The sequence below is a fragment of the Dermacentor variabilis genome, chromosome 2, assembly GCF_050947875.1.
Source record: "Dermacentor variabilis isolate Ectoservices chromosome 2, ASM5094787v1, whole genome shotgun sequence".
NCBI classification, from domain to species: Eukaryota; Metazoa; Arthropoda; class Arachnida; order Ixodida; family Ixodidae; genus Dermacentor; species Dermacentor variabilis.
The window spans coordinates 221932762-221952505 of record NC_134569.1 but is presented as its reverse complement, the minus strand read 5'-3'; the positions used below and the strand labels follow the sequence as shown (position 1 = coordinate 221952505).

The 19744-nt window shown below is 46.2% G+C and overlaps 1 protein-coding gene across 2 annotated transcripts in view; it reads right to left on the bottom strand.

Annotated features, from left to right (window-relative positions):
* The window catches only part of Dus3 (Dihydrouridine synthase 3), a 99086-nt gene that overhangs the window by 71557 nt on the left and 7785 nt on the right, over positions 1–19744 (bottom strand). For both annotated transcript variants that reach the window (XR_012826231.1, XM_075682642.1), the window contains exons 3-4: positions 5096–5332; positions 4248–4349 (exon numbers count right to left, since the gene is read on the bottom strand). Coding sequence is in view for 1 of the 2 variants with exons in the window: in XM_075682642.1 (XP_075538757.1) it covers positions 4248–4349; positions 5096–5332 (339 nt within the window). In the remaining variant the exon portion in view is untranslated. The remainder of the gene's footprint in view (positions 1–4247; positions 4350–5095; positions 5333–19744) is intronic.

Here is a 19744-nt window from a genome sequence, read left to right as displayed (position 1 = left end):
TACGAGAGCTCCAACAAGACGTAGCCAGACATTCAAAACAGATCACACTCACCACAGACATACCGGCCGTAGACCCGCACCTTCTTCACCTCTGGGAAGCACGTCGAGGCCTTGTTAGGAGATGGAAGCGCTAAAAACATAATCGTAAATTGAAACTATGTATAGCGAAACTCATGGCAACCACGGAATTTTATGCTGGGAAGCTCACCCATCACAACTGGCGACTGCATCACAACTGCATCACAGTTGCAGGGTAATCTTAGCACGGCCAAAACATGGTCGCTGCTACGCCATCTTCTTGACCCCATACAAAGCAGGGCAATTAGCCAGCAAACAATTCAACGTATCCTCCACAACCATCCAGGTTCTGATGACGGAATCCTGGAGGAGTTAGGGGCGCGGTAGATAGGCGATTTCGAACCCACACAAGGACAACCTCCAACCTACAGCGGGAGCGACAATTACGACCTCGACAAGCCGATCACTATCACTGAGGTGCAACAAGCACTCCATGCACTCACATGAAACACCACCTCAGGCAAGGACAAAATAAATAACCAGCTCCTGCACAATCTGGATGGTGGCACCATTCAATCTCTTACTGACCTCTTTAATCATCACTGGGAAGCGGGTACGCTACCAGCAGACTGGAAGCATGCGGACATCATACTCATTCCGAAGCCAGGCAAACTCTCCAGCTTAGAAAATATGAGACCAATCTCACTGACTTCATGCCTAGGCAAGCTTCTGGAACATGTCATTCTGAACTGGCTTCAACCTTACCTAGAATCCCGCGACCTCTTTCCCGAAACAATGTTCGGATTCTGGCCCCACCTTTCTACCCACGACATCCTTCTTCAGCTGAAGAAACAAGTCCTTGAACACATCTCACCGCACAACACTGGAGCGATTTTAGCTCTCGATCTCAAAGGCACTTTCGACAATGTGGCTCACCATACCATCCTTACAAACCTAAGCCTTACGAACTGTGGTAGTAATACTTACAATTATATACGCGCCTTTCTAAGCAACCGCACAGCCACAATAGGCATTGGCTCACTCAGAACCCCGACGTTACCTACCCGCAACAAGGGAACCCCACAAGGTGCTGTTCTATCACCCACCCTTTTCAATATTGCTATGATGAAATTACCCGACAAACTCAACGCAATACCAGGAATCAGGCATGCAATATACGCCGATGACATCACTATCTGGACCACCACTGGTTCCGGAGAAGAGAAACAAGACGCCCTTCAACAAGCGACCGACGTCGTCCAGCAATATGCAAAAACAAGTGGTCTCCGGTGCTCCCCCGAGAAGTCAGAACTGTTAGTCATTCGACAGAAATCACGAAGAAAACTCAATGAACTACCCTACATCACACTCACCCTCGACGACAAAGAAATACCCACAGTAAACCGCATCCGCATTCTCGGACTCCACATACAACAGGACGGCGGAGGCGCATACACCAACGAAGGTGGTCTCAAGCAGAGCATCTTCCAAATCATGCGAATGGTCATCCGTATCACCACCAAACAATACGGACTGAAAGCAGACGACATAATACAGCTCGTCCAGGCCCTGATAATCAGCCGCATTGCCTACGCTGCCCCGTACTTGCCCCTCACTCCCAAGGAAGCGGATAAAAAACTTCTTTGGAAAGCATACAAGCAAGCGCTCGGCCTACCACCGGGAACAGCGACACTCATGCTTGAAGCCCTAGGAGTCTATAATAAAATAAGAGAAATTATAGATGCCCACCTCACAAGCCAACGACAACGCCTAGCCCTCACACCAACAGGAAAAACCGTCCTAGCGCGCCTAGGATACCCCACACACGGCAAAGGCCACGAACAAGCAATTCATCTGGCCTCCAACTTCCGGGAGCACATCAAGGTAGCCCCTATCCCCAGAAGCATGCACCCGGAACATCATGCTGATCGCCGCCAAGCCCGCGCGAAAGCTCTACAGACAAAATATGGCTGTCTCCTCACCACACTATACACAGATGCAGCGCAGTACCCCTAAAATGCAGCCATGATGGCCAGCGTTGTCGACTATAACATACAAGAGGTGATCTCGATGGCGGTCCGCACTGCCAGCGCCTTGGCCCTCGTAGTGTCTCATCTCCTGTCTCCTCCGCCCTCGTAGCGGAGGAGACAGCCATCGCCTTGGCCATCACCTCTAGTCCGACCAACGAGTAGGTCACAATTATTACTGACTCCCAGGCAGCTTGCCGTAGCTACGCGAGAGGCAGAATATCTTCAATCGCCCACCGACTGCTCAAACGAGCCTCCCAATTCCCGGACGTTGAAATAGTGTGGACTCCAGGACACGAGTCCCTTCATGGAAATCAGCGTGCACACGCTGTAGCCCGAGCTCATGCCTTCCAGGCGCCGGCCTGGAAGACATGAGATACGGCCGCATCCATGCAGCCCGTACCTTTAAAATACAACGCCATACTACAACACCACAGATTGAACAGACGACAATATCCACCTCTGCACAAGACCCTCTCACGTGAAGACGCCGTAACATGGTGACAACTACAAACCAACACATACCCCCATTTAAGCAGACTACACGCAATACACCCTACACTATATTCATACAAATGTCCCCTTTGTAATGATTACGCCTCCCTATATCACACCAGATGGGCGTGCCCCAATGTGAAGGCGGCCCCGCAAATACCCAACCCCACACCCGAGCAGTGGGAGGCCGTGCTGACTAGTTCGGACCCTCGTAACCAGCAGCAACTGGTGCGGCGGGCCCGGGAGACAGCAAGAACCGCAGAAGCCCTGGACTAAGGACACCTCCCACACAAGCAGAAAGACACCTGCTTGTCCTTTCTTTTTTTTTAATAAATGTTTCTCCTGCTCTTCCAGATGCTGAGAACACGTCTAGGGGTTCCGCGTTGCACCTCGATTTATCGTACAACTGAGGAAGCTCGCGTCACCCCTATACCTGTCTTTCTGTGATGTGAACCTCTGCGATTATTCCTGTGGCTACTGTGCTGTAACCCACGCCACCTCTTATCACCACTTCCCAACATACAGCCGGACTGCACTTTTTCGGGAGCCATTAAACGCCAGGAATCTGCCATACCATCATACTTTGCCCCTGCTGACCTTCCACGTATGCCCCCATGGGTAATGTCCAAAATACGGAGCCAGAGCTTGCGATTCCTTTTTCAAGAGCGGACGCCAACTGCCTACTCTCAAGTGTCATCCGAACAGAGACAGAAAAGAACTGGAACAATCTGGATAATCGCCACAGATGACGCTAAAGATTGGAACCTACCATGAACTTTAGGCTACCACCCAAAATTCAACACAGCTGTGCCAGCCTCTTGCACTGACTTAGGCTGAGGTGGCATTTACATGCAGGTACGTGTACCTCATGCGACGCACCGAGTCTCCAGACTGTGCAATGTGAAAGAGACTACAGATCATGTGCTAACAACAAAAGTTGAGCAAGCCTCGGCAGTCCACCTCTATCACAGGATGTTATTTTAGGCCCTTGGCCAGACGTCAAATCGAGTTTTAAGGCTATCTAGGCTTTACTTGATTTTTTAAAAAGCACTAGATTTTTAAAAAGTAGTCGAAATGGCTTACTATATGCTTTACATCTTTTCTCATCATTGTCACATAACACATGCCTTCTTGTTCTCTCTTTTTTTCCATCTTCCCCTTCTACCAATACAGATTAGCTGGCTAGAGGAATGTACCTCAAGCCGACCTCACTGCATTTCGTATCATTAAACCTTTCTCTCTCTCTCCTGGTTTAGAGAATGTCGATGACAACTTGTGTACTGCACTCTTTCGCAGTCTCAAAACCATGGTGGTCCAATCAAGGGACAGTGGCAGTAATGATAAATTCCTGCTTGCACGCCACAGAAGCTTTTTGTTCCAAAAATGGCTTGTGAGAAATGTGAACACTGACTGTGACATCAATTAAAAAAACAGTGGAATCTCAATAAACAGAAATCGCTTAAATGGAACCGCCTCTTAAACAGAACACCATCCTCATAGTTGGTTGGTTTTGTATTCATGCAACTGTATTCAGCTTTGTCTCTCAGTAAATGGAACTCCTGTTAAGTGGAACTACTTTCCCTAGTCCCTTGAGGTTCCATTTAAAGAGAGTCCACTATAATGGCATTTCATCAGCAACGGTCGCTTTTTCTTATCGTGGAACCTGCCCTGTTTGATGGGATGCGTGGGAGCAAGTGCTCGAGTTACCTTCTTGGGCTCCTCCGGTCCCACGTCATCCACACAGTTGTCCAATGACTGGCCATTGGTCACTCCATTGACAGCTGTCCCAGCTGATATTTCCTTCAGGATCTGCAACCGCACGTGCACGAACTGTATTTGTGGCTCGATCATTTGTATCAAGGCCCTTATTATCGCGTGGCAACACGCTTAGTATTATACAAATGGAATGAAACATGCAAATTTAGGGCCAATTAATAACTATACCTTATTTTCCATTGTCTTCAGTTCCTGAGAATTAAAGCAATTGTTGGCCTATGCTTTAACCAAATTGCATGCTAGCTCTACAACCAGATGTGTAGTGCCGTGACATTTCACTCTCATGCAATTACGGCTTATAGGTGTACTTCAAGTTTCCCCTGTCCTGTTACATTCTCTGAGGATAGTATAGCGTAGATTTTAAACAAAAGGTCTTCTGTTTGTATGAACAACACTTTAGTCAAAAAAATTCGTGATCCCCTTGGAGTCAAAGTCTATTAGACAGCACTACGGCAGCTCTGGTTTGGTTTTCGCAGTGGTCCACAGATTGGCTCTCGTTAGCTGCCAGTACTGGCTGACGACTATGACGTGACTGCACTGTGTGTGGTGAGCTTACTTTTCCCATATTAGTGTATGGTGATAAAGCTTTAAAAATATTTTCTTCTTATGTTCAATGTAGTGTTCACAATCAGGAGTGCTGCTAGGTGTGACATTGCAGAGACCACAGGATGTGGAAAAACCCTTCGTAAGAATGCTTTGCCAACTTGTGCAACTATGAACATTCACAGGCATGAATTCATTGCAGGAAGCAAGCACGTCATTAACAATTGTGGTAGTACCTTCTCAGATGGTCCAAAGTCAAACTGCCTTTTCCTGAGCGCCTGCTGGAGTTCCTTGCTCAGGGTGTTGCACTCCCCCGGAGTACCAGAAGCGCCGTCGACCAAGTGGGGTGTAGCAGTGGCGCCACCTGGGTGTGCTTGCGCAAAGCGGCAGACAGCGCCATAGCGGCAGCCGCCATGCGCTTCTACCAGAGGGCATTTGTTCCCAAGGTCAGCAGGCTTGGCCGCCAGAAATGCCTGCGTTATACAGTCAAACCTCGATATAACGAAGTCGGTGAAATCGGCAATTTGCTTCATTATATCAAAATTTTATATCGAAATTCTACCTCTATAATTCCCAAATCTTCCAACCACTGTCATTGCCTACTCTGGTGCCTAAGACACATGGGGGTACAAGGGAACGAACAGGCTAACGCATTAGCTCGAGAGTGTACTAACCGAGCGATGGCGTCCTCTTCTAAATCCAATCACTCGCACTATCCCTCTAAAAATCCCATCAATTTAAATGCCAAAGACATCCTTGCTCATCAGCGTGGAGTCCACAGAACATACCAGCCGCCTCACCCACAACTTAGCAGGGAAGAGGCCGCCGACTGGCGCAAAATGCAGACTGGGACATTCCCCCTGTCTAAAATTGCTAAATGCAATGTATCCCACTCGCTATAGGGCCAACTGCCCTTGATGCGGTGGCATGCCCACCCTATACATGTAACCTGGGAGTGCACTACGTGCCCTCATAGGCCAAATAGCAATGACACAATGGAGCAGTGGGAGGTAAAGCTCCTCAGTTCCAACTTGGCAGGACAAAACTCCTTAATTAGCTAGGGAAGGCAAGTGGCAGAGGCCAGTGGGGCCCTTGACTGGGGGGTGCTCCGACCATCCCTCCTTAAAATCTCTTCCTTTCAAATAAGGTCTCTCTCTCCCGCTCTCTCTCTCTCTCTCTCTCTCTCTCTCTCTCTCTCTCTCTATATATATATATATATATATATATATATATATATATATATATATATATATATATATATACAGATTTTTTTTTTATACAGAGAGGGTCACAACATTTTCCGAATTATCGAGCAACCAAAACAAGAATGAGAAAAAAATAATTTTATTTAATTTGAGAGTCTGTGACGAAACATACAGTTTCATGTTGTATGGACAATACATTCACATTGGTGGTATGAAGCGAAGCTTTTGTGTCCACTCTGCCCCCCCAGTTGATAGTGTTGGCTGCTGTGGGACGACGGGATGACACTATCTGGAAAAATGCTGGCAGCGGGGAGCAAATGCTTCACCTGCCTTTTGCTTCAATGCATCTCCAAAACTTGAGATTACGCATCCTTCAGTACCAAAGGCACAGGAAGACAGCACAGATGATGCCACGCCATCTCAGCATGCCTACTCTTTGCACATGAGGCAGATTACCTTTAAGACAGGGTGCGCAGGCTGCGTATGAGCTCAACCGCACTGAAAGCCATGCGATGCCGTGGCCACACTCGAAAAGAAGACACACGCCAACCTCTTCCCCATTAACTGCCCTCCCCCTCTCACATGCGCTTGATCACGTTACGGTGAGCTCACTCCCCCTTTGCCCTTTCCTGGTGCAATCAAACCACCATCCTTCTCGGCCCAACATCCCACACTTTCCCTCACCCCCGAAGCATGCAGTGCAGGAGGCAGGTGCAGTAGGATCTTATTGCACTTGAAATTTATGCTGAACATGATGCTGCTTTGCTTTGGCAGTCGCTCTTGGTTGCGTGGCATGCAATAATTGAGAGGTATGTTCCCAAGCCGCCACTCGTAATTCAACCATTTGACCATCTGGGTCTGCATAAGTTGTATTACTTCATGGTGGCAGTGAAAATTTGTTATAATGAAATCGTGTATAAGCACACTTTGTTATACGGGGGTCTAAATATATGGTGTCCTATGGGCAAGACTTTGTTATATACTTTTATATACTGTTATACTGTTATATACTGTTATAAATACTTTGTTATATCAATATTTAGTCATACTGAAGTTCATTATATCCAGCGTTAACTGCAGTACAAACGACAAACTTTTGCATGTGAAAATTATATTTTATGGTGGTATTGTACCTTGCTTTCAAAAATTAAATTATGGGGTTCCTTTATTTTTTAGTATTAGCGACGCTAAAAAACTCTGGTCAACATTGACCACCAAATGCTAGAGCTGATCGCGCTCAGGCGCGAGATGAATGACCCAACGTTTGATGGAAGTAGCGCTGTGATTTTGACAGGGGCCCTGCCTATCAACAAGGGGAAGCGCACTGGAGTGGTTGGGAGTGATGGCAAAAAGTCAATATAAACGACGAGGCTGTTTGTACAGATGCACAGAAAACACTAAAATTATATGTACAGGACAGCTCAATACAAGGTATAGAAACTAAACTAGGCATTAACATTACTGTTCAAATAACACTCTAATGGTAATGAAGGAAGAAAGGAAGGAAAACAAGAGGTGAAAGGCAGAGAGGTTAACCAGATAAAGTGTCCGGTTGGCTACTCTGCACAGGGGGAAGGGCTAAGGGGCTGAAAAAAATAAGAAAACAAGAGAAGACTTAAAAAAAAGAAGAAAGAAAGGAACACATCAGTATGCACATTATATAGTTTCTCAATGAGGCCCGTTTTCTTTAAAAAGCACTCTAGCACTTTTAAAGGAGTTCGTGCTGACGTTGGCTGGGACCAGGGTCCAATAATTCTGCTTTCGGTAAAGGGGTGGCTGTCAATCCTGACAAGTGTGGTACTGAGGACTTTGTGCATCGAAATGACAACAATCACAAGGAAGGTGCAATATTGTCTCTTTGCACCTGCAAACTTTACAATCTGGACTTGTGGCCATTCCGATGAGGTAAGAGTATGCATTGGTCAAAGCTACTCCAAGCCATGGGTAACAGATGAGAGTTACCTCCCATTATGGTAAGCCATGTGAAAGGTGGAGCTTTAGATCAGTATCCATGAAGTAAAGGCGCTGGTGTTTAAAGTCTGTCGAATTCCAGTGGGTGAACATTTCTTGCTGCATCTGTTCTTGACGGCGGAATAGCGATGCAATTGGCACTGGTATGTGAAGATCAAGCAGCTGCGTCGGCTTGCTTGTTTCCAAGGATACCACAATGACTTGGCAACCATTGGAATACAATGTCACGTCCTTTCTCAAATGCCTGATGGCAAATTTCACGTGTGTCCGCGACAAGTTGTCAGTGGGGTCCACGGCGTAATGCAGAGAGCAAACTCTGGAGGGTGGCAAAGGAATCACAAAAGATGGACCATTTTTGGGGTGTTTCCTGATCAATCAATTGAATTGCTGCACGCAGAGATGCAAGTTCAACAGCCGTCGTTGATTTCAAGTATGATATACTGAATTTTATCATTCTATATTTTGCTGGGACAAATACTGCAGCTGCAGAACTGGAGTACATGACCGACCCATCGGTTTAAACATGTAAGCGGTCGCTGTAGACCTCATGTAATAGCAATAATGCTGCCTTCTTCCTTATGCCTGGAATGGTTATGGTAAGGCACACTCAAGGCGAATGCAGAGACCACAGTGACAACGAAGGCCATGCTGCTGGGACGCAATTCGATAATAGCGGTGCTCTGTGAGTAGTCACAAGGCAGCTGAAACTCGCATGCGGCCTAGTTGTTGGCAGGCAAGCAAGATGATGAAAGTGTGCCCTTGAAACATGTGAACGTGCACTCTTAGAGCTTTGACTGCAATGTATGTTGCTATTAGTGGTGAGAATTTGGAGTGGCGCCCTCTCACGAGTGACGTCACGGCCAGGACGTCGCTCGCTCCAGCTGCGCTCAGCTGCTGCACGCGCTCCTTCCCTTCGTGCTTGCTTCGGGCATGGGTGGCTCGAGCCGTACTTATTACAGGATATGTCGGCTTCTTTCTGCTGCCATGCCTGAACCACAGTTCCTTCTTCAAAAGTGCATGAAACAAGAAAATTTGTGGTTTGGATATCACAAGCTCTGTAGCATTGAAGGGGTCTACTGGTTTTGCAATGCATGTATGCGCCGTGTCTGTCTATAAATTTTGCGTAAGAAGAATGCTTGCAAATTAAATACGCGAAGTTGTGTACGATGCTTCGCTAAATACGTAACATTTCCTTAGCATTTAGCTAGGAGAGATATTGCATTTTACATGGAAGAAAAATCTTGGTATTTGGTGTTAACATGTTATCCGCATTAGAAAGACACTGCCCAGCGATGCTATCATCATGATTCTTATTACTCTGGTGAGTTGTTCTAGTCAAATATGGCCACTTTATTGATGCATAAAAGAAATAGTTAGGCGCACATTATGTTTGAAAAAGTTTGCTGCTACTTTTACTGTTTCCTGAAACAGGCCCCCACAAAACAAATTGCTCATGGCTGCTAACACAACGGCACGTCATATGTAGAGTATTTAGGTAGTTAATTCACAAATGCTATTAGTAGCAATCACCTAAAAGAAAAGTTTTGTGGTTAAGATCGAGAGCAAATCAACTGCAAGCGATGAAATGTTTCATGGTGGCTCTCAGTATCCTTTATTGACAATATGACACACACCCCTCACGCCACGGTAGCAACCGATTGTCATTATGGCAAGGCACGCATTGTTTGCGAAACCCATAAGTTCCCTACAACTTCTAATTGAAACCACAAAGCAGTCTTTTACAGCACCAATTGCAATGCCGAAAGTATACTCAAGGTACTACAGCGCAGCTTAGGCTGCCTAGAAAAGGAAAATTCAAGTAGCTTCTACCTCACCGTGTCTCAATCCAGCGTTGTTTACTTACAAAAACGGAGAACTATTCGCTTCGTCAGTATATAAAAGAGAACCTCACAAACCTTCATAAGGAAGACACCACAAGCTTCCGATATTTCCCTTGATTTTATACCCTTGACCGGGGAATTATATCTTCAAGATGGCCCATACTACTAATGAATGATGCTTCGGCTACTTTCTGGCTGCAGTCATAAGGCCCAAAACCATATTCCACTAAAAAATTTGGGCCGAGCAGCCCGTGTCAGTTCGCCAAACAGATTTGTCATGTATATTCCTCAAGCAACAAACACCAGTAAATTGGTCAAGTGAGTTGAATGTGTAGCATGGAAAAGGGAATATATATTGGTACATTCCTTTTCGTATTCTGCAAACAGCCATAAGCCTCAATTAGCTTTACTTCAAATTAACGTCACTTAAAATAAATACCTAAAGAACCGCCTAATTTTGAGTAGTCAAAGCAACAAGTGGCGCTGGTAGAACCTAAACTGCAGTGTTAGTCAAGTCCTCATGTTACTACCGAGCATTTCAGTGAAGAAATGCAAAAATTCGATATTACTGTATACCATGAACTACTCGTCATGAGCAAACCTGTTTTGGCGGATTGGAATCAAGGTAAATGTTGTAGATGTCATATATAGCCAGCGTTTGTGGCTTACTTGTTGCACTGCGGCAGGTATGGTATCATAACTGGATTCTTATATGCTATGTTTTTGCGGTTGTCGATCCGCGCATGAAAACCCAGCAATGGACTCGTCAGTGCTCCTTCGGCTGGCACTGTAGCACTGCCTGTGAGAAATGTATTGTCGTCTAAGAAATAAGCTCTTTGAATAAATTTTCACAAACGAAGATGTTGTAAAACTATGTTTGAGACAACCACCATAAGTATAGAAGCAGAGGGAACGAGAGCGAACAAACAAAAACACTGCAGAAGGTGCCTGGACATCGCCCGAACTGCAGCAGACGACAGGCGCGACCCTGACGTCACGCAAGCGGCAATTGTGGCTGCTGTGGATGCACACTTAGGGAGACCGAGGCACATCCGTAGAACTTGGTCTTGTGCACTCTGGAGTGTGCGATGGTTCATTCTACTGGTGCTTCCCAGCATGGCCAGGCTGTATCTTAGGAAGCCCATAAATAATGCAAGGTAAAGCTGTAGCATCGAATGTACAGATGCACCTCAAGACTTTTCGCCGACAAATTTGAATACATAAGCTATTGCAGTCAACCTCTTTTTCATATACGAGATATGTAGTGTCTAAGACAAATCACGGTCAACGATGACTCAAAGGAATTGGGGGTTTGGTTTGTAAGCAATTACTTGTCCATTTGACCAACATATCCTCCAACATATTGACCAACATATCCTCCAGAAAGATCTTAACAGTGTACTAAATTGGTGCAATGATTGGCTAATGTCCCTGATGATGTGTGGTGTTTTATGGCACAAAGGCCAGGTTTCGCCAGAGAGCACCATGACGAGTGGTAATGCTAACAATGCTTTGTGGATGGCGTGCACAATGAATTCCTCATGGTAGATGTGACATGGCTATAGAAGGGCCTAAAACCTGTTGCTGTAAGTGGCGTAGAAGATATAGGTGCTAAAATAATGACGGTGACTAGGATGTGATGTGGGCTATGGCAAATGGCTTTCGTTAAAACATGATGCAATAAAACATAACACTGACCCCAGAGTTTCAAGAGAGCCCTTGAATGCAGGGCTGTTAGCCATGTGCTAAAGGTTGCCTGGCCAAATGATTTTCAGGGTGTCGCTTTCGGCTGAGAAATCTAAGACTACTTGCAGATTAAAAAGCGGTTCATCGCTAAGAAAAAATGTGGAGTGAAGAGGTATACTTTCGCTATATACAGAAGGGAAATACTTTTTCCCCTCTGTTTCTATTGCAGGGCACTGAATAAGAACATGGAGCACTGTCAGACTATTGCTGCACTTACTACAAGTTGGAGGATTGCCCCCAGTCAAGAGATAAGAGTGAGTACCGTATGCGTGGCCTATCCTTAATCGGCAAAGGAGTACTTCCTTGTACCATGCTGTTTTCCCACTTATCTAGTTCCCCAGTTTTGGTTTTACAATGTGAAGCTTATTCATTGCTTGTGTATCCCACTTGCCTTGCCAATGATTCCTCAATTTACGGCGTAGAAAGGGCCTTAGGTCTGTAACAGGGATGGGGATATTTCCATCTGTGTCACTAAAAGTTACTGATTTAGCGCTTTCATCAGCAGCTTTGTTGCCTCTTATACCTTTGTGACCAGGTACCCAGCCTATGACAATCACTTGATTGCACATATATAGAGAGCACAACAGACTGTACAACTCACTAAGAATTGAGTTCTTATATTTTCTTGGTCGAAGTAGGGCTTTGACTACACTTAACGAATCTGTAAACACAATAGCCCCAGCAACGTTTGTGAGCCTTATGTTTTGACCAGCCGAGAGTATAGCGTAGGCTTCCGCTGTAGAGATACTTGTGTGTGGATTTAGTGTCCTGGATACTGAAAATGAAGGTCCCAGAGCTGCATAGGAGACTCCATTAGGGGACTTGGAAGCGTCTGTATAGTATTCTGTACAGGAGTACTTCTAGTGAAGTTCACGAAAATGGAATTGTATATGTGCTTCTGGCAACCGCTTAGATACTTCTACGAAAGAGATGTCGCTTTCAATGGTCCGCCGTTCCCACGGTGGGGGCAGGTGAGTGGGAGCCATAAGGGCATTCTCTGGAACTAAAACACCTGTTTCTTCTACAAGTGCTATCAAACGAAGGTTCAACGGAGCCCTAATAGCTGGGTGGTTATGAAATAGCCTGGCAGTAGACACGTCGCGAATAGATGAGTGACATGGATGCTGCACGTCTGATTTAACCTTGAGAGCACAGGAAAAGCTTAAATATGTCCTTTGGAGATGTAATGACCATTCATTAGACTCCACATACACGCTTTCTACAGGACTTGTCCTAAAAGCGCCTGTAGCCAGGCGTATACTCAAGTGGTGAATGGGATCTAGCATCTTCAAAGTACTAGGCGCAGCAGAGCTATATACTATAGCTCCATAGCCGAGGCGAGACCGTATAAGGCTTTTGTAGAGGCTCAAAAGGCATCTCCTGTCACTTCCCCAAGATGTGCGGGACAAGAGCTTCAGTAAATTCATTGTCTTCAGACATTTCGCTCTCAGATACCTAAGGTGAGGGACAAATGCTAGTTTTGAGTCTAAGATGATTCCTAAAATTTTATGTACATGGCTGACAGATAGCCGCTGCCCAATAATGTAGATAGCAAGGTCAGGTAGTATACCTTTCTTTTTCGAGAATAGAACGCATGTGCTTTTTGGGGGGGTCTAACTTAAATCCCCTCCTGTCAGCCCACGTAAACATTTTGTTTAGACCAAGCTGTACGTGTCACTCACCAATAGAAATATTGTATGATTTAAATCCTATCTGTATGTCACCCACATACAGTGAATAAAACATTGTTGGTGATGTGACTCTACATAGGGAAATCATTTTTACGATGAATAGGGTGCAGCTCAGCACACCACCTTTTGGCACACCTGTTTCCTGCGTAAATGGACGAGATAACACATTACCAACCCTGCCACGGAACGTACGATTGGATAGGTAGCTTTGAATCAGGTTCAAGAGATTGCCTCTGACACCCATACAAGCCAGATCCCGAAGAATTCCAAAACGCCCAGTTGTGTCATATGCCTTCTCCATATCTAAAAATACCGCTAATAGAAACTGCTTGTGCACGAAGGCGTCTCGGATATTTGCCTCCATGCGGACAAGGTGGTCTGTTGTAGGTCTACCCTCCCTAAAACCACATTGCAAGGGGTCTAGTATTTTGTTGCTTTCAAGATAATGAATTAGGCATCTATTTACCATTTTCTCAAATAGTTTGCATAGGCAGCTTGTCAGGGCTATAGGCCTGTAGCTGCTGGCCAAAGTTGGATCCTTGCCCTCTTTGAGAATAGGAATTATGACTGCTTGCTTCCAGGCAGGTGGAATTGGCAGAGAATATGGCGTTAAAAAGTGATAGTAGTGTTCTGGGTGTTTCAGCGTGCAGGTATTCGATCATCTCATTCGATTGTCTCCAGGAGCCGATTTATTGCAACAGCTCAGTGCAGCCTGAAATTCCACCATGCTAAATGGTCGGTTGTAAGGTTCATTTTTATTTCCTTTTTGATGCAGAGGCTGTTGCTGCGCTTGTCGCTGATATCTTAGAAATGTATCTGAGTAATGGGATGAACTAATAATGAACTAATTAGTGTCCCTTGGCATCACATCGACAACCTCCCCAAAGGGTGTTGTGTGCACTAAAATCTCCCACAACAATGTAAGGTTTGGGCCGTTCATAAATAAAGCTTTGAAATTCCGTTTTTGAAAGATGGCAGTTCGGCGGGATGTATAGGGAGGTAATTATTACCAGTTTATTAAACAGTACCGCACGGAGTGCAACTGCCTCTAGGGGTGTTTTAAGCTGTAGTTGCCGGCAAGCAACACCCTTGCCTACAATTATTGCCATGCCGCCCGACGAGGCAAGGGCCTCGTCACTGTCTTTTCGGAAAATGGCATACTGCCGGAGAAAGTTTGTTTCTGAAGGTTTAAGATGTGTTTCTTGGAAGACACAGCACCATTGGAGTGTACCTTTGTAAAAGTTCCTTCATGTCGTCTAGGTTGTGGAGTAAACCCCTGACATTCCACTGTAATATCTGTGTGTCCATATTACATGTGTTTTGTGCTGTGTGTCTAAGAGATTGGATTAGCTCACGAGACCTTTTCAGACCCGTGATACAGGTTTTTTCTTCCAGGTGCGCTCGAGAGAGCTGTGCCGTTCCTTGGGCGTCTGAGACGCTGGAGTTATATTCGTTGTGTCCATCACCTTGTCTGAGGCGGTGGATAGTGCCAGCGCAGCGGGCACGTTCACGGGGGTGTTGGGCCTATTTGCATTAGCAGTGGCCCTGGCACCGGCAGGCCCGGGGGTCTGCTGGCCCTCCTTGGCAGGGGGTCGGAACAGCGCTGGCTGATGGCGTGACCGCCGTCACACTCCGTGTGACTTGGGTGGCTGCCGAATGATAAAGCGCTGCCCCTCGGCGCGCCACATCGGTGTAGGACGGAATAGACTGGTTCATCGAGAAGCGCTTGCGCACCTCTTGGAAGGAAAGGTTCAGTTTGATTTTGATTTCGATGATGTGGTTTTTTTTTTCCAGGATGGGCAAGAACGGGAGTACGCCGGGTGATACCCGTCACACTTAGTGCAACAGGTGGTGGAAGTGCAAATGTCGGATGAGTGCTTGTTTGATGCACATGTTGCACAAGTAGTGCGCCCTCGGCAGCTTTACGAACCGTGCCCGAACCGCTGACACTTGAAACACCGGCGTGGGTTAGGAATGTACGGTCTTACACAGAATTTGCAGTATCCTGTTTTTATTGAGTCTGGTAAGTTGCTGGTTCCAAAAGCTAAGATTATGTGCTTTGTGGGGATTTCCTGATCTTGCCATCCCTCAAATAGCTCACTTTCGCTAAGATTGAGCAAGTAATCTTCAGAGACGACACCGCGGACAATGTTCAAGGATCTGTGTGGGCCTATTGAAACTGGGATGTCCCCAAAAGCAATCAGTTTTGACAATTTACTGTACTGTGTCTTGTCACGAACTTCAAGAAGAAGGTCGCCGCTTCCTATCTTAGTTACTTTGTAACTTGGACCATTGAGTTTGTCAATGATTTTGCCCCAACAAAAGGAGATATTGTTTGAACTGTCTTGCTTTCTTGCTGACTGTGAATTATATGGTAGTTGGGGAATGTTTCTTTCGGACTCATAAAGAAGTTGAAGGAATCTTCGGTGCATCCCCTCTTGAAGGAGCGATCAGGGAGTGGAGGGAAAGTTGATTCCATAAGTAATAATAATATATTCGGCAGGGATGGCCGCCAGGGGATGACACAGGATGGGAAGTATTCAGTTCTGCGCATGCCAGCAGTTCATCCCCACTATAACCAAATGCCTATACCCAAGGCTGGGCTTAATACTTAAGGTTAACCCTTGCCGCCAGGACATACGGAAGTAATAAGGAGTGAAGAGAAGACAGGAAAGATGGAAAGGTGAAAGAGAAAGATGAAGATGGAGAGGAGTACAGGAAAAGGCGACTGCAGATTTCCCCCAGGTGGATCAGTCTGGAGGTGCCGCCTATGTGGAGCCAAGGCCAAAGAGGTGTGTTGCCTCTGCCGGGGGGCCCAAAGGTACAAACACCCAGCATCGGCTCAACCTCCGGGATCCCCCTTCCCCAGACATGGCTAAGCCGCGCACGGCTACACGCGAGAGGGCCTGACCCTCATATGCTCGGGTACGTGGTGTCGCAACGCGCCAAATGCCTGCACAAAGGAGGATCTGTCCTCCAAATAGCTGTGAATCCAGCGCAGTGCTCGACCACCAGTGCACACATCAGTCGACGCACTGAGGATTACTTGGTGTGCAACATTATCATATGTGTCTTTGACAACAAGAAACATTGTCACCATTAATCGTTTCCTGCTCTTTCGATGTTGAATAGATGCTACTAAATCAAACACATTATCGACGGATGGCCAACCAAGCCGGAAGCCTGACATTGCATTTGGGTATACCAGAGTATGCTCTAAGTGCCATTCAAGGCATGTCAACACCATCCTTTACATTAGTTTCCCAATGCAACTGCCAAGAGCGATGGGACGAGACGACGCCCAATCTAATGTAGACTTAGAATTCTTAAGTAAAGGAACTAGGCGGCTGACCTTTCGGTAACAAGGAACCAATCCTTCGCGCCAGGTTTCGTTTTATCTGTTCAAGAGTACATTGCGGGATTTTTGGTCCAGGTTTCCAAGTGCCTTGTATGTGACTCCGTCGGGCCCAAATGATGATGAATTCCTGCATGTCGCCAGCGCAGCTTCTAGCTCCTCCATAGAGAACATGAGATGCATGCGGGAGTTCTGGGATGCCGCAACATCACGTGATGGTGATACAGGCAGTGACGGCAAGCCAGCAGTTCTTGCACAGAAGTCCTCGGCAATATCAATTTCCCGTCGTCCTTGCTGCAGGGAGAGACTTAAAAGGGTGGCGCTGTTGTGGAGACAATTGTATGCCACACAGAGTTCTCCATATATGGGACAGAGGCTTACGAGGTCCCAAAGACTCATAAAGAATTTCCACTTTTGAGATTGTAACATATTGATGCAGCGCTGGATTTTATTTTAGATCTGCCTCGCCTCCCTCAGATCATGAACACATTCAGAGCAGCTGTATCTTCTTTCTGCTCGTCGGTGGATCGCTTGCAGCCTTTCCAATTAACCATTGTATTCTGTATACTCTGGAGAAGGACTATAAGTGAACATAGCCTCTTGCAGCGCATTTTGAATCTGATTCTCCAGGAATGACGGGTGGCCTTCTTGACATTCGTCTTCCATTAGCGACCTGAACTTCATCCATTCTGTTTTACGGAGGGCAGTAAATAGAGACTTGGCCACTCCCTTGATCTTCAAATAGGTAGGAACTCGATCACTTCCATGAGGGTTTCTATGTCTAAGAGCCACTTTACACTGCTTCGAAGACACTGAGAGACCAAAGTCAAGTCCGGACAACTGCTGTAGGTCAGTCCCCGTAAGTATGCCAGGCTGCTGTCATTGAGACAACAAAGCTCTTGGTCTGAGGCAAAGGCTACTAGTTTTCTTTTTCTTCCCTTGGAGTACATCTTCAAACTCCCGCATAGTGAGTGGTCTGTGTTAAAATCTCCACTAACACTCCAAGGGACAGGTGTTGTGGATAACAAGGCACCCAGTCGTGGCGTATCAAAAGAAATGGTTGTAGAAATATATGCAGCAAGAAGAGTGAATGAAAGTTTCTTTGTTTTCACAGTTAAACATACATATTAGTCGTCATCGTGAGGCAGAACTGAATGTAGCCCGCAAGGAGTTCACCCTGAACACATACGACCACTTTGCTCAGGGCACTACATGTCATGGATGAGAAAGATAGCCGGACAGCCGGACTGTAGTTTGAAGGTTCAGTTCACAAACGACGATGATGGGAAATTTGTTTGAGAAAATAAAAGGTCGAAAATCCTAAATTCTTGATCTGAGGCATCATGAATTCCACTAGAAAAGCCATGCTTCCTTGACATCTTTACAGAACGACAGCGGTGAAGCCATGATGCTATTAAAGACTTGCAAGTACTGGATTTATTGCATCTAGGAACTGCACTGCTCTGTGAGCCTTCGGGGTGTTTAAGTTCATCAGTAATGTACACATAACATTCATAAATGACCTCAGCATGACGAGCACTTACAAGGCCTGACCTTCTGCACAGACTGCTAGAAGGCCTGCTGCAGAACCTGCTGTAGAACCGTTCATAGATGGTGGACGAGTCGTGTGTCGTGGTTCTGCGAGTTGGCGTGTCTTCGGTAGAGGTGGCCATGCTTCACTTGAGTCAGTGATGATGAGCGTCCCTCTCTCACCTGCGCTGGTAATGCATGACGTCAGCAGTTGACAACCAGTCTTTGCGGATTGTGCACTTCCTTAGAAATATGAGTGTGTTTTTTTTATTTGCGATGCTGGGAACATCAGCGTCTCACTTTAGTTGCGGCTTGTTTATGCGTCGAATGGTCTCTAACCATCTGCCTCAAGATCCTCTGTTCATTTTTCTGGAACAGGCAATCTTTCGAAGTCGCATCATATGCACCCTTGCAGTTGGAGCACTTGAAGTTCTTTGCACGACAAGTGTCTGAGCTATGTGACTTGGAACACCGTGGGAATATGCCTAGCTTCATACAGACAGTACTCACCAATTCTTTGACAATTTTGACACTGTAGGGGCCTGCGGACAAAAGGTTGTAATGCATGGCGAAAATGACCGACATTCACGTGCGATGGTAGGCAATCACCTCTGAAGAGGATCTTCACACAAGTTGATTTGCCAATACGAGTTTGTGTTACGACAATGGTGTCTACCGTTGTGTTGATCAAAATAGGCAGAACACTGTCACAGATTGAGACAACGATGTTGTAAACCATGCCTGCAGTGGTTGCCAAGCTCTGTGGAATGTGGCAGTGCCCTTTGATGTCACCTAGCTGCGCAATTTTCATCAACGGATCCAAGGCACTTCGGTTAGTAACATCGATAGCGAGGACATTCTTGCGATTATTAATCCTGATGCCTTTTATCTCGCCTGGAGCAAGAGCCTCCAGATAAAGAGACTTGGCCTGTCTATTGAGTTGGTTGAGAGTGTCCGTAGCCGTCTCGGGGACAAAGAGAATTGCATGCGCCATAGCTCTTGGTATTGGAGTCACAGCAAACTTACTTACTTGTTGCGGAGCATCCGCTGACATTTAATTTTTTCACTTTCCAGTGTGTGTAGACCTTGAAGCGTTCATCATCTGAAGTGGCATCACTCAAGGGAGAGCACAGCTTGGTGTCATCATTTTCAGCTTTACTCAAGGGCAGTTCCTCTTCCTCGGAGTAGCTCCCCCAGACGCTGGCAGGTCTGGACTGTGCTCAACTGGTTCCACGTCCATCACTGAAAAAGGGAGCGATGCCTCCCAGCAGAAACCGGTGAAAACCTATAATATTCCAGAGAGACCAAAACAGTGATGTGTACAACAGCCACTTCGTCTTCTTCCTAACGATAATGAAGAAATGTCACCAAGTCATGGTAGAGACGTGGGAAACAATGTGGGTCTTGTGGAGATGCTGGCAGCGAGGTTTGACGCTGGTGCAGAGCCGATGAAGCGGTGGTTGTCCAGGGTGCTGTAGCGCATCAGGCTTGGATGTGGAGGAGGCAACGGTTGGACACCCTTTCGGCATTCACCAACCAGCGCTAT